The 13,540-nt window shown below is 35.4% G+C and overlaps 2 protein-coding genes across 5 annotated transcripts; one reads left to right on the top strand and one right to left on the bottom strand.

The window, feature by feature from the left end:
* Positions 1–556: 556 nt before the first annotated feature.
* LOC101247599 (uncharacterized) lies at positions 557–5,535 on the bottom strand. Of its 4 annotated transcripts, none has more exons than XM_004235734.5 (12): positions 5,289–5,535; positions 5,088–5,180; positions 4,912–4,976; positions 4,382–4,436; positions 3,420–3,509; positions 3,246–3,330; positions 3,047–3,142; positions 2,089–2,273; positions 1,915–2,003; positions 1,295–1,394; positions 1,166–1,224; positions 557–1,047 (listed from the first exon to the last, which is right to left on the bottom strand). In XM_004235734.5, exons 1-11 carry the CDS (start codon positions 5,337–5,339, stop codon positions 1,180–1,182), a joined length of 954 nt encoding a protein of 317 aa, XP_004235782.1. In that variant the 5' UTR covers positions 5,340–5,535; the 3' UTR covers positions 557–1,047; positions 1,166–1,179. The 4 variants fall into 4 exon arrangements, with proteins under 4 accessions (XP_004235782.1, XP_025885966.1, XP_010318649.1 ...); XM_026030181.2 differs by having other exon boundaries at positions 3,240–3,330; positions 5,289–5,526; XM_010320347.4 differs by lacking the exon at positions 1,915–2,003 and having other exon boundaries at positions 5,289–5,526.
* A 928-nt stretch (positions 5,536–6,463) lies between these two features.
* Positions 6,464–13,430, top strand: LOC101243872 (ERAD-associated E3 ubiquitin-protein ligase component HRD3A). Its single transcript, XM_004235721.4, has 6 exons — positions 6,464–7,314; positions 7,750–8,238; positions 8,579–8,794; positions 10,840–11,163; positions 11,375–11,617; positions 13,049–13,430. Exons 1-6 carry the CDS (start codon positions 6,778–6,780, stop codon positions 13,268–13,270), a joined length of 2,031 nt encoding a protein of 676 aa, XP_004235769.1. The 5' UTR covers positions 6,464–6,777; the 3' UTR covers positions 13,271–13,430.
* The last annotated feature ends 110 nt before the right edge of the window (positions 13,431–13,540 follow it).

Raw genomic sequence — 13,540 nt, forward strand, 5'->3', positions numbered from 1 at the left:
CAAATATGTGACTTAGAGCCTGTTTGGCTCAGCTTAAAAACTGGTCAAACTGACTTAAAAGCTGATTTTTGACTTATTTAACTGTTTGGCAATACTCAAAATAACTTATTTTAAGTAAAAAAAAACTTATTTTAAGCCAAAAGTTAAAAGCTGGGGTAGGGGTGTTTTTTTTTTTTAGCTTATAAGTTGTTTTAAGTTGACCACATTTTTATTTTTTGCCCTTAATAATTTTATACAATCTCCAAATTACCCATATATCCCTAACATCTCTTTCTTCCATTTTTCCCTTTTTCATGTTTGGCATAACAACTTCAGCACTTTTATCCAAACGCTAACTGCTTATTTTAAAAATAAGTTTCAGCACTTTTAAAAGTACTTTTTTAAAGCTGCTTTTATTAAGCACATCCAAACGGGCCCTTAATGGGAAGGATTTTGATATAGAAAACACAAATATAGAGATTTAAGGATGTTCGTAGGTCTTTGCCACGAGATTTTCTGGTCATTGATTAACAAAATGTCAATTTTCATTTGTTTCATTGCACTATTGCTCAGTATGTTTATATTGATCAATATCTTGTATAAATCGAATTAGCTCGAAGAGGAAACAGTAACAGATTATCTCATGTTCATCATACCTTAGATGAAGAACTCATCCACAGTTACTTGTATACTAACATGGAAGACACATATAACAGAATTTTTTGACATGTAAGACGGATTTTCTGCCTCTTGCATGAGACCAGTTTGGCAAACTTGCGCTTGAATGTACTATCTTTTCTACAGTGAGTCGAAACAGCTAGCCGCTAGAGTTCTTACTGAAAAACAAACTCATCTTCACACCTTACATTCTGCTTTGCATTATCTCCTGGAAAATCTCCATATATAGAACAACAATATTGTTTCACGGCCATAAGGGCGACAAAATGAACTTGATGATAGTCATCTTTCAGGTGAAAGATTCACATAAGAAGTCTATCCTCGAGGTGCCAATTCCAGTATCAGTAAGAGGGTCTTCGCCCCTTAATATATGCAATGACTTCAGTATCCCTAAAAAGTATTTCAGAACACATATCATGAACAAAAGTGCAACACAGCGCTAAAATGTACAGGACAAATGCAAGTTGCATAAAGAAATCCAGTTTCTTATTCAATCTTAGACAATTACCTGACTTAAGCATCTCACTTCGTCCGAATTAGTTCAAGGGGAATACTTTCCGCTGCATGCTACAGAAGAGGATGACAACTTTAGACACAGTACGTTTGTGCAACTATTGACACAGATGGAGATGCTCACCCATGATTTCAGAGTTTTGAAATTGGATTTCGAATGCACCTTCGATTGCTCTGACTGGAAGGTTATTACGAGGGTGACTTTGAACTCTATGGAAAAGGGACTGCACAGATGATTATATCTGTCACTATGCTACTAGTATAATAGCAAAAGAAGAAAAAAAGATTCAAATGCAAAGACAAGGCAAGCAAGCACGTTAAAACAAATCAAACAGACTAATTACTACCCCTGGGTCACGGTTCTATTGAAAATTTCACCAATCTCTCAGAAAAATAGAAGGAGCAACTACTATGGATTGAAATACATCGGCTAACTCTCTTTTAGTTGATATCGTATTATCAGAAAATTTCCAGTAGATCTGCTTTGGTAACCCATGAGATAGAGGCCTGTACTCAGAAATACGAGCCGGGAAAATACACTCTTTCTTATGTATGGTCTAGCAGAGCAATTATAGATCTGGATTGACTCAATTGCAAGCATAATTTGGAATCCACAATTCTCTCTGCATTACATTTATGTACAATGTACAAATGTGATGAAACTCTTAAGAGGCCAGAACGGCGCTAGCAGATAAAATCTTGGGAATTTCCAAAGAACAAACATTAATTGGATCAAGCACATACCCAGCAAATATTGACGGACAAGTCAAAAGACGGGGAAGAATAATGTAGATGGGGAGAGTCATGCCTCGACATATATCTCCATCTGCTATCTAATAAACAGATAAGTTTTACACAATATCAATGAGAGGAATACGGTATAAAGCTATTCATGGAAACACATGATCAGTTACAAACCTGAGTTGTCTGTATCAAAGAGGATTCAGTTGCTATCTTTTCTCCAACCAAAATTGACTCCAGTCGGAGCAAGTGAACGTCAATGGATAGGATAGGAACAGCAGATGATTCAATAGTGAGCTCACCTTCAATAGGATCCGACAAAGAACATAGCGTGCACATTTTACCGCTTACCCTAAATCCCCCTATTCAAGAAAAAAGTTGCAACCATTCAATCGTTATATTCTCTCCAACACATAATTCTGGATGCAAAGCATAAAATAAAAAACAAAGCTTCTTCCAGGGTTGATTTAAAGTATATTGGGATTTGAATATTACCCGTGTACTAAGATTAAGGACAAACAGATATTCCTAATGCTTCTTATAATTCTTATTCTTGAAAATCCACATTTTTCAAATTCCAAAAAGCACACAGTTTTCTAGTATTTTTTTACTGCAAATACTTTTGATGCATCATTTTTCCTCCTCCTATGTATTGACTTGTACAAGTGGTAGAAAATGGAGAATAACCTGGACAGTGCGGCCACCCCATTTGGAATCTTGATACATGTTCATCTCTATCATAATCTACCACGTTCCTCATTGGTTTGGGAATTATGACAAGCTTACTCAGAAGAGGTCTTCTTTCCTGATGTTTCTACCTACTTGTGGTAGGAACACAATCTGCGTCTACTCATTACTATCACTCCTCTCCTCCTGTTTCCTTTCTCTCCCATTCCCCCTCTTTTACTCTTCTTTGCCATTCTTTCAACTCAAAATAAAAAAAGAAGAATCTGGTATTCAATAATAAGGGTTACAAACCTTCTCTCCCAATTGTATCTAAGTTTAGATACAAACATAAAATCTGCTTTCCTATTGATAGATGATTTTTTCTGAAAACTCCTATTCATAGATGAATTTTCTAATCTATAACAAGTGAACCTGATTATACCAGGAAAAAGAAAAAACAAGTAAGAACCTGATTTTAGCTCTGGAAGTAGTGAATGCCTCTGTGTGTCCTGGGTCATATAAAAGATGACCATTTCAGGAGAAATGGGTTTCTCTGGAAGATTCTCTGAATTAGGCATTTTAGGAACACAGATTTAGTGCTCGACATGTATTGAAATATTAGATGACCCATAAAAAAGAGAGGGAATAAAGTGAGATCAGACCCAGACCCTTTTCGCTTTCAATTATGAACTCCATTGTGGCAGATAGAGACTTGTGTAAGTATCCTCTTGAAATGTCTACAGATACCAGATACTACATTGAAATATAACAGACATCAAAAACAAGAAAACTGAAACAGGTTGATAACATATAGGACACAGAAAATTCTTGTCGGAATGTACCTGAATGCTAACATCCCCACCATGATATGTTTCGTAAAATTTTTCCAAAGGTTTTTCTCCTGGATCTTTCAACCAGAAGGAAAATGGGATCTAGACAACAAGAAGAAGAATCAAGAACTGATATAGAATAAACAAATTAAAAAACAGCCACTCTGAGTGACTCAAGAAAAGTAGTTTATAAGCAAACTAGAGCCATGTAGAATATAGGAGAATGAAAGTGTTGCACTCCACTCTTCAAGTGTAATATTCTGAAGATTCCTTCTTCCCTTTCACAGATTCCTTTGAAGCAATTTTTCACTCTCAGAACCCAAATCTCCTCAAGATAGTAAGCTGATACAAGTATCAACAATGATATAAAATACTATGGTCCTGCGTAGCTGGTAGGGGAGGAGTTGATATGATTTCTCCTGATTCCAGTAACATTTTTGTTTTTCTGCGCCCAATAATTTAACATAACTAAGAATGGTAACAATTTCTTTGAGTAAAAGGTTTAACATGAAATCCCAACAACTGACTTCTAAATACTCAACTACAGGAGAAAGTAAAGGGATTTATTTTCTTTTTTTTTTGGATGGGATGTTGGGGCAAAGGAACGGATGGAGGGATCTTTCCTTATCATCCAGCTCATCCAAATATCAGTAGTCTATTCTTAAAAAGTGTACAACTAGAGAAAAGAAAAGCCATGATAGATTGGATCAGATCATAACCCAGTACCACAATAATTTTCATACTCTTGTACCAATGTGACTTCTCTTTTCTCTTTTTCATAATTCCTCTCTTCCACTGGTTCTCATACAAGCAATATGCAGGATGTCAACGAAGTTTTTACTTTGAGGGGGAAACTAAAACCTTGGCATGTGCTACCAAATAGGAAGTCTTTTAGCAAAAGAAATACAAAAAATCATGAATTGAAGAAGAATAAAACAACAAAATTTTACCATAACTTAACTCTAAAAACATACCTCTGTAGAACCTGAGCTGATCCTACCAGATTTTAGGACCTCAACCGTCTTATTCCTACATTTCCCCAGAAAAATCAGGTGAGTATCAACAAATTACAAAAATCAAAATGCTTTTACAATAAAATGTTAACAACAGAATCAATTAAAGTAATCAGAAACATGTCTCCTAGAAGATTGTCCACGATTGCATTCTTGTACAACAAACAATACGGGCAAGTTGAAGGAAAGAGAAAAGTTTTGATTTTTTGTGTGGCATATGTAAACAGACTAAAAATAATGCATGAATTGTTGAAGCATCTTTTTTTCCTAGTCACGACGGATAAAATGAGAGAGGGAAATAAAGGATGAAACCGTGTAGATATTCAAATTTGACATAATTAACTTATTTGAGTATGTTGTATAGGTCAAGTGCAAATCGAATGCTCTTCCTAAGCCACAATTGCTTGACAGCCTCCCACAAACATACAGGCGGTCCGGAGCATGAATTAATCAAGCATTTAAAACTTAAAGTGAATTTGAAACATGCTTACAGAATTGTTATAGGCTTGATAACACCATAAAAAGATTCAATAACACCAGCTGATCCTCCTCGAACCTGAATGTCGACTTTAAACATAGAGTAAGCTAAAGCATAGGACTGGACTACTTCAAATTCTACACCTATTTTAAATGGAAGGATCAAACAAAATATATGAGATATAAGTACCTGCAAGTTGACTGAAGCGTTGACTTTGAGTCGAATGCCTTGATGGGAAATGGAAGAAGAGAGCTTCGTTACGATTTTCCCTTCCACTGGTTCCTACAATTGCAGTTTATTCATTACGAATACGCGAGTAACAGTAGAATACTTCCTCTTATGATAATTTGCATGATATAGACAGATACAATCAGTTCAGATTTCAAGTACATTAGGGCGATAAATGCGGTTGGATCGCGAAAGTTTGATCTCTACTGACATGACGATGAAGACGGAAAAAAGGAACAAAGCTTCTAAGAGCCAAAAAAACTCCGGGAGTTTTCGCCGGATTTATCGCCGGAATTTTATTTGCACCGGCCGGATCAGCCGAAACCCGATACCTCCACGAATATTACTCTCAGCTAGGAAGAGTATCAAACTTGAATTTTCTTTTTATTTACTTTAATATAATATCAAAGCTTGAGTTACAGTTCGAATTGAAATTAATAGTAATTAAAAAATTGATTCAAGGTAAATCAACAACTAACATGTTGATTTCTGAGTTAATAAGTTAAAAGTTTATTAAATCAAGAAATAAATATCTAAGTATATTATACTTTCTGCATTGTTCGTCATATTACGCTTTTCGAAAATTAATTTAATTAATTTTTAAAATTAAATTAGATCATAGTAATTCAATAGTTTAAATAAAAAAATTAAATATTTTAAAAGTATATGAAAAATACTATAAATTGTAATTTTTAATATATGAATATGATGAAAAAATACATCTTAAATGTTAGTCAAAATTTTAATAATTTGACTCTAAAAATAAAAATAGTGACAAACAATACCAAATAAAGAAAGTAATAATAATAATATATTTCACGTAAGTCATTCGAACTTGTTAATTTATTACAAAATTTTCATTAATTGAGTTATTCATAAATATACTAGTTGTTTAAATGTTGCAGTCGCTTGACAGACTTTTAGATCCATCAGCGTTCGATCAATGGAGCCCCAAGGTTCGTTAGTAAAATGCCAGTCAAAGTGAATGAAATTCTAAAATATTTGACTTAATCGATGGTGCACCTACGAAAACTACAAAATAACAACTTTTAATTGACAATGTTTCACAATGACATTATTAAATTATAGTAATAGTTATATTCCTTGAAATTCATTTGTACTTATTAATAAACTTGTTATGAAATTTTAATAATATTATCGTCTTTTATGTCACTAACATTAGTATTTTAATGATGTTACTATAATTATATTCAAATTAATTATTCTCAAATCTCAAATATATCTCAAAAAACTCTATATCCACATCAATAACGTGAATTAAAACAATCCTTAAATATATATTTTTTTAAATAGCTCCTAAAATCATATGCAGTAATATTTGTGACCAAAATAAAATTATGTAATCATATTCAAACATTATAATTTTCTAAATAAAAGCTTGGGGAAAAAGTGAACAATGTTATATTTGGTTGAAGACTTTATTTTCTTTCTTTTCTCTTTAATTTTCAAGATTACAATGACGACGTGGCATGTTCTAAATGGTTCAGGTGACGACTACTGACGTGGCAATTGAAAAACACGATAAGAGCTCTACATTCCCCGTCTTCTTCGACTCCTTCACCGGAATTTACCTAACGACCGCTGACGAAATTCTCCGACCTCCATTAAAGGATCAAAATTCAGCAAGGAGATGAGAAATCGAAAATCACGAAGGATAACGTTCATCCTACTATGCCTCGCTCTTCTTCCAATTACACTCGGCCGCCAATTGGTGCTTGTCCTCTCTCAGGAAGACCTTAAAGAAGCAGCCGCTGATTCTATAAACCTCGTCGATGACCCGTCGGATACTGGATTCGATGATTTTATTGACTCCGAAGCTAAGCCGGATTATGTGCTTGATCCGGGTTCATGGAGCCCCATTTTCGAGCCCGCTACTGCGCCGCAAGTTCACCTTGAACATGAAGGCGAATACTACTCTTCGGTTAGTAAGATAGTGAAGGCATATAGTAGAGGCGATGAAAGGGCGATGGAGAAGGCGGCGTCTGAGATCGAGGCGGCTGCCTCAGCTGGCCACCCCCACGCGCAGTCTATTTTGGGCTTTCTGTATGGAATGGGGATTGGAAGAGAGAGGAGCAAAGCTAAGTCTTTTCTGTACCACCATTTTGCTGCCGAAGGCGGTAATATGCAATCCAAAATGGCACTTGCTTATACTTATTCTCGCCAAGAGGTGAGTTTTTTGTTCCTCATCTTTTATCAACCTGAGAAATCGGAAGCATTTAGGATTGCTCACATTTTGTCTGTATTATGCAAAAACCCTGCTTTTGTGCTTGTGAAACATTTTATGTTACTGGTGCGTAGTGAGCTATGGAGCTTTAATTTGTTTTTGGTTCTTGGTTGTCGAGGAAAAAATCGTGGTATTTTTCCTCAGGGAGAATTGTGAATTTTGTGTTGTGAGATCTTAATTGGATTTGGCTTCTTGTTTGCGAGATTGTGTAAAAAAGAAAGAAAAAGAGATGTCTGGTGAATTTGGAGCTCTAATGTTGGATGCATGAAATTGCATTTATATACTAACATTCTTATGATTTGAGTCTGGGTTGTTTTATTCTTTTTTTGTTGCGAGATTATATTTTCTCATCTATGCTGATTGTTTGTTTGATCGCAGATGCATGATAAAGCTGTGAAATTGTATGCCGAATTGGCAGAGGTAGCCATTAACAGTTTCCTGATATCAAAGGACTCACCTGTGATTGAACCAGTGAGGATACACAGCGGAGCAGAGGAAAATAAGGAAGCATTGAGGAAGTCCCGAGGTGAGGAGGATGAGGACTTCCAGATTTTGGAATACCAGGCACAAAAAGGGAATGCCGGTGCAATGTATAAAATTGGGATATTCTACTACTTTGGATTAAGGGGAGTACGACGTGATCACACCAAGGCATTAACATGGTTTCTGAAGGCAGTGGAGAAGGGTGAGGCGAGATCTATGGAACTTCTTGGGGAAATATATGCAAGAGGAGCTGGAGTTGAAAGGAACTTTAGCAAGGCATTGGAGTGGCTTACTCTTGCATCCAGGCAGCAACTTTATTCTGCTTACAATGGTTTGGGCTATCTCTATGTCAAAGGATATGGAGTGGAAAAGAACTACACTAAGGTAAAATTCTGTTCTTTTGTTGCTGTTTCTGGACAAGGTAAATGCACAGAGATTTTTCATCTTTTACTCCCCATATAAATAATAGCGCAAACTTGGATCTCCTTTTCTCTATCCATGTGCTTACCTTTAGCTTTTAACACTATATTGTTCTTAGTACACTTGTATGTTCATTTTCATGTGCTTGCTGCACTTATCAAATCACCTCTTTAGATCACTGATTTTTCTCATGAAAAGAGGATTAATCTTTTAGTTTAAGCTTCAGTAGTTAGATTCTTGGTGTAGACTCTATTGAAAAAGTTATCTAGGATTCAATTGACATACTGGTTGCTCTCTGTTGCAGGCAAAAGAGTATTTTGAGAAGGCTGCAGACAATGGAGAGGCTGGTGGTTTCTACAACCTCGGAGTAATGTATCTTAAAGGAATTGGGGTGAAGAGGGATGTGAAAATAGCGTCCAAATACTTCATTACAGCTTTTGATGCTGGTCAACCAAAAGCATTTTATCAACTGGCAAAAATGTTCCATACTGGTGTAGGTCTTAAGAAGAATGTTCCACTGGTGAGTCAAATGTAGTTGGTCATCTACTCGTTCTTATACTGGGATTATTGACCTTATATTTCTTATATTTTACTTTGTCATGAATGAATTTGGTTGTTGGTTTATCTTTCTTATATGCTGCCTGAGTTGCAACACCATACAAGACTTGTTTGCTTTATGGCACTTGTCCAAAAGAAGCAACAACACAGGTGTGCCTTATGTTTGGTGGCTAATTGTACTAAATGACCTTATTTAGAAACTGGCTTCAAATCCCGAAGTAGAATCTCTTAGCCATGTATTTATCGTGGCCATTTTGACGGGAATTGCTTGATAGAGTGGAGTAGAAAAATAATTTATATGTCACTTCTCATTTGTGGACCTTCCAAAATAGTTGATAATTTGATATCAGTATATTAATAATGTTTTGGTACAGCTATGACAACTTCCTAGAATCTTATTTCATTCAAAACTCAATTAGCTAAAACTTTGATGTGAGGCTTTCTATATGAAACTAGGGGTCATTTGGTAGAGGGTATTAAAAAAAATTAACACATGCATTAGCTTTGTGTATTAGTAGTGCCTTGTTTGGTACACTTTTTCAGCCTGTATATTACTAATGCATACATTAGTTATACACTCAATTGTGTATTGAAACATGTATTACTAATACATGGATTTCCACAGTATTAGTACTGCAAGGTTTTTAATGCACACATTAGCATGGTTAAAGACACAATTGTCCCTCAAAACCTATTTTTGTAAATAAATATCTTTTTAGAAATTATGCAATGCATGCTATTTTTAATACATCAAACCAAACCCAAACAATGCTTAAGAAATAATTTATGTATGACTAAGCAAGCATAACTAATACCAACATTACTAATACACTCTACTCAATATTATTCTTATACATTCTACTAAACGACCCCCAACTATATATCATTTATGTTAATATTTTCTTCTACTACTGATCTACTACCTACTATTACTATAATGATAATAATATAATGAACAATTAAAGTAAATTCTTAAAATCTATGTCCTATCAAAACAGTCATATAAAATGGAATGTACCGAGTAATTGTTCTCTACTGGGATATATCCCGTCATATCTTTTCGACATATCGTCTTGTATAGAGTCGTCGATAGATTTTGTCAAGGTGCAAACGCACGTAACCTTCAAGTCCATTCTCCTTCATCTAATATTAATTAAAAAGTATGGAGGTTCTTTAGAAATGTTGATTGAACTTTTTTCCCTTTATTAAAAAATTCTATAATAGATAAAACTTTCATTTACTATTTTCCTCAAATAATTGTCATTTAATTATCATCCTAATAATTAGGACTTTGAAATTGATTAAAGGTATAGCTATTAATCTTTACCTATTTGTAATAGGTAAGAACTCTTTAAGGTTGACTAAAATTTTGCTTCTTATTTGAACTATATAATAAATCCTAACATTCAAGCCTTTTTCTTTCGTTTTTAAAATTGGGGGGTAGGGAAAGGAAAACAAGGAGGGGATTACAATGTGGGGAATCAAACCCTCGCCAACAAGGTGGGAGTTTAGGTAACCAACCAACTGTGCTACTAAGATTCTCCCAAACATTTACGACTTCAAAATCTATATGTTTACCATATAATCTTGGTTAAATTTTGGTAAACAAAATGAACAAAGAATTAAAGGAATTACAAATATTAAAAAAGAGGTTCATGTTCTCTTAAATAACTTTTTAACCTTCCTATATGAAATTCTTATCACCTACATAGATATAACATTTATTTTAAAGTCAATGTCTATTTTTTAATAATTTGTACTTCTTGTATATAGTTTTATTGATTGACGTGAGATACTCATGCAAAGCGCGCGCACTAAACTAAACTGAGAAATAGGAGAGAAGCATGATATAATAATTGCTGAAGCTTTTATGTTCACAGTGATAAATTATAAGTGTTTTTATCTTCAAGTTGCATAAAATTATCTTGAAGGATGATGTATTTTTAGTTTTTTTCCTTTTATGGTCCTTCCTCCTTTTCACATGCCGTCCGTTATTTCAATTTTCAGGCATCTTCCTTGTACAAACTAGTTGCAGAACGTGGACCATGGAGTTCTTTGTCTAGATGGGCACTAGAGTCTTATTTGAGAGGAGATGTGGGCAGGGCTTTCCTTCTATATTCAAGAATGGCAGAGTTAGGATATGAGATTGCGCAAAGTAATGCTGCATGGATCCTTGACAAATATGGAGAAAGAAGCATGTGTTTGGGAGAATCTGGAATTTGCAGTGATGAAGAGAGGCATCAACGCTCGCATGCCTTGTGGTGGCAAGCTTCAGAGCAGGGTAATGAACATGCTGCATTACTTATTGGAGATGCATATTACTATGGTCGGGTATGTTATTTTATACTCAATAGAAGTAGCCTGAAGTTGTTTATCTTATTCTAATAATAATCTCTTCACATATTAGTATGGGGTATGTTAGTTTACATCCTGTAGTATTAGTAGTAGCCTTAAGTAAGTTTATCTTTATTGTGATCTCTTCTTTCCTTGGCTTGAATTGCACATTATTGAAGTGATGGATACTATTCATCTGCTTTTATAGGGTACTGAGCGGGACTATGACCGTGCAGCTGAGGCATATATGCATGCAAAATCACAATCTAATGCCCAAGCTATGTTTAATCTGGGTTACATGCATGAGCATGGCCAAGGACTACCATTTGATCTTCATCTTGCCAAGCGTTATTACGATCAAGCATTGGAAGTTGATCATGCGGCAAAGTTGCCTGTAACATTGGCCCTTGGAAGCTTGTGGATAAGGAAAAACTACGCCAATGGTATCCTGGTAAATGTTTACTCCATTTCTCTCACTCTGCATACAAGTACATGTACACATGCATACACATACTTGATCGTTCATTTTGTGTTTCAGTAACTCTAGCCACTTCGAACTAATAAATTTGTTGGATGATCCCTTATTTTCCCAGTCAAAACTGTGACAAAGAGAAGACTAATCACTTAATGCCCAAAAAGGAAACTGGGGGTCTTTTAAAGATGTAGAAATGAGTTTTACAGTTAAGGAGTAGTCTTCAATCCCTTGTTTATTTTTGGTACACCTATGTAGTTCCGGGTTGTATAGAGGATTGGATGTCTTTCATAGAGAACCGTATATGGTTGTAGGTTCTTTGTTATTTGGTATACTTGTATACAGCCGATTTTGGCCTTGTGATAAGTGAAACCATTTACCTGATAAAAACAGAAGTCCTGAAGGGGTCACCACTACTTAGGCATTGTAATATGAGGCCTCTCTGATTGTCAGGGGGACCTTGCTTTTGGAATTTGCAGAATGTAATTGGATTACCTAGGAGTATAAAGAAGCTGGAGTCGTATTGCACCAGAGTTTGTTACCTTCCTCAGAAAAAAGATATTGAACCAGAGTTTGCAGGAGCTATCAGATGCAGTGCATTTACCATATTAGCTTACTGGGGAATGGTGGTCCGAATAATCTTCCTAACTGAGCTCTGCATGTCTATGAGTGTGGATGAACTGCATGTAATACAGTAGACATTTAGAGTGGAAAGAAGAAAAAGCACAATCCGAATCCTAAACAACAAAAGGGTAAGAAGATCTCGTACTTATATTGAAATTTAGAAGCACGTGAGTTGGAGGAGTGATAGTGTTAGCTTTGTGAAAACACGGTACAATACTCTGGTTTGACATATTTGAGGCTGCCATGGGACTCTTATGATGCTTCAAACAGAGTGTCATTGCCATGTCAAAGATCCAAAGTTAACATAATTAGCAGCAATGGTAAAATCTGGCTTGTGGAAGTTGTCAGAGATTGTGAGCAGAGGAATAACAACGTGGAAAGATATCCTCAATGTCATGGTGTTACAAAGAGACATGATGTGCAACTGGACAGGGTTGTAAAGTAGGCTGGGATTAGGGACTTGGGATATTTAGAAGAGACTCATAGATACCACTGAGAGTACAAAGATGTTGCCGAAAGAAGTAGTTGGGATCAGATGAGCTGAATATAGTCCAACATCACCAGAGCCTGACTTCTGTGCTCTACTAGTATATGTAATATGAGTCTGTCAAAAGAGTACTATTTGAACTCTTTTCATTGCAAACGCCCTTTTATAGCCCCCTTGCTTGCATAATGGAGGGGCTGCCGCAAGTGGACATTAAAAAATAGTAGAAATATTATATTTTCTCTTTTTAAATTGATATGTCGATTGATAAAGGCCCTTTTTTGTTATTTTCTTTTTTGTAGGTTAACGTAATTGATTCCTTACCAGAAATTTACCCCAAAGTGGAAGCATGGGTGGAAGATGTCCTAATGGAAGAAGGAAATGCAACGATTCTCACCCTCTTTGTATGCCTTCTAACGGTACTTTACCTACGCGAGCGGCAGCGTAGGCATGTTGCTGCTGCTGCTGGAGAGGTCGCGTTCCCTCATCAACTTGGGGAGCAAGGTGTGCCTGTAATCCATTAATATATTCCCAGATAGCGGAAGAGTAAGATTCTTTTGCAGAAAAAATATGTAGAAATTTTTTCTTGTTTTGGTCATAGAGAGATGCCCTTTTGTTTTGGGCAATGTTATATATTTGTCATACACACTGACTAAATAGAATGGAGTGGTTTTTTGTCACTAACATGATTTCGCTTTTGCTCATTTTTAGTATAGATTTCATACTTCCACTATATCTTTCTTGTAGCTTATTCAAGTATATTGCTCGTTCAACCAAAAAAATAAAATATAATA

This window comes from Solanum lycopersicum, chromosome 3 (genome assembly GCF_036512215.1).
Source record: "Solanum lycopersicum chromosome 3, SLM_r2.1".
NCBI lineage: Eukaryota > Viridiplantae > Streptophyta > Magnoliopsida > Solanales > Solanaceae > Solanum > Solanum lycopersicum.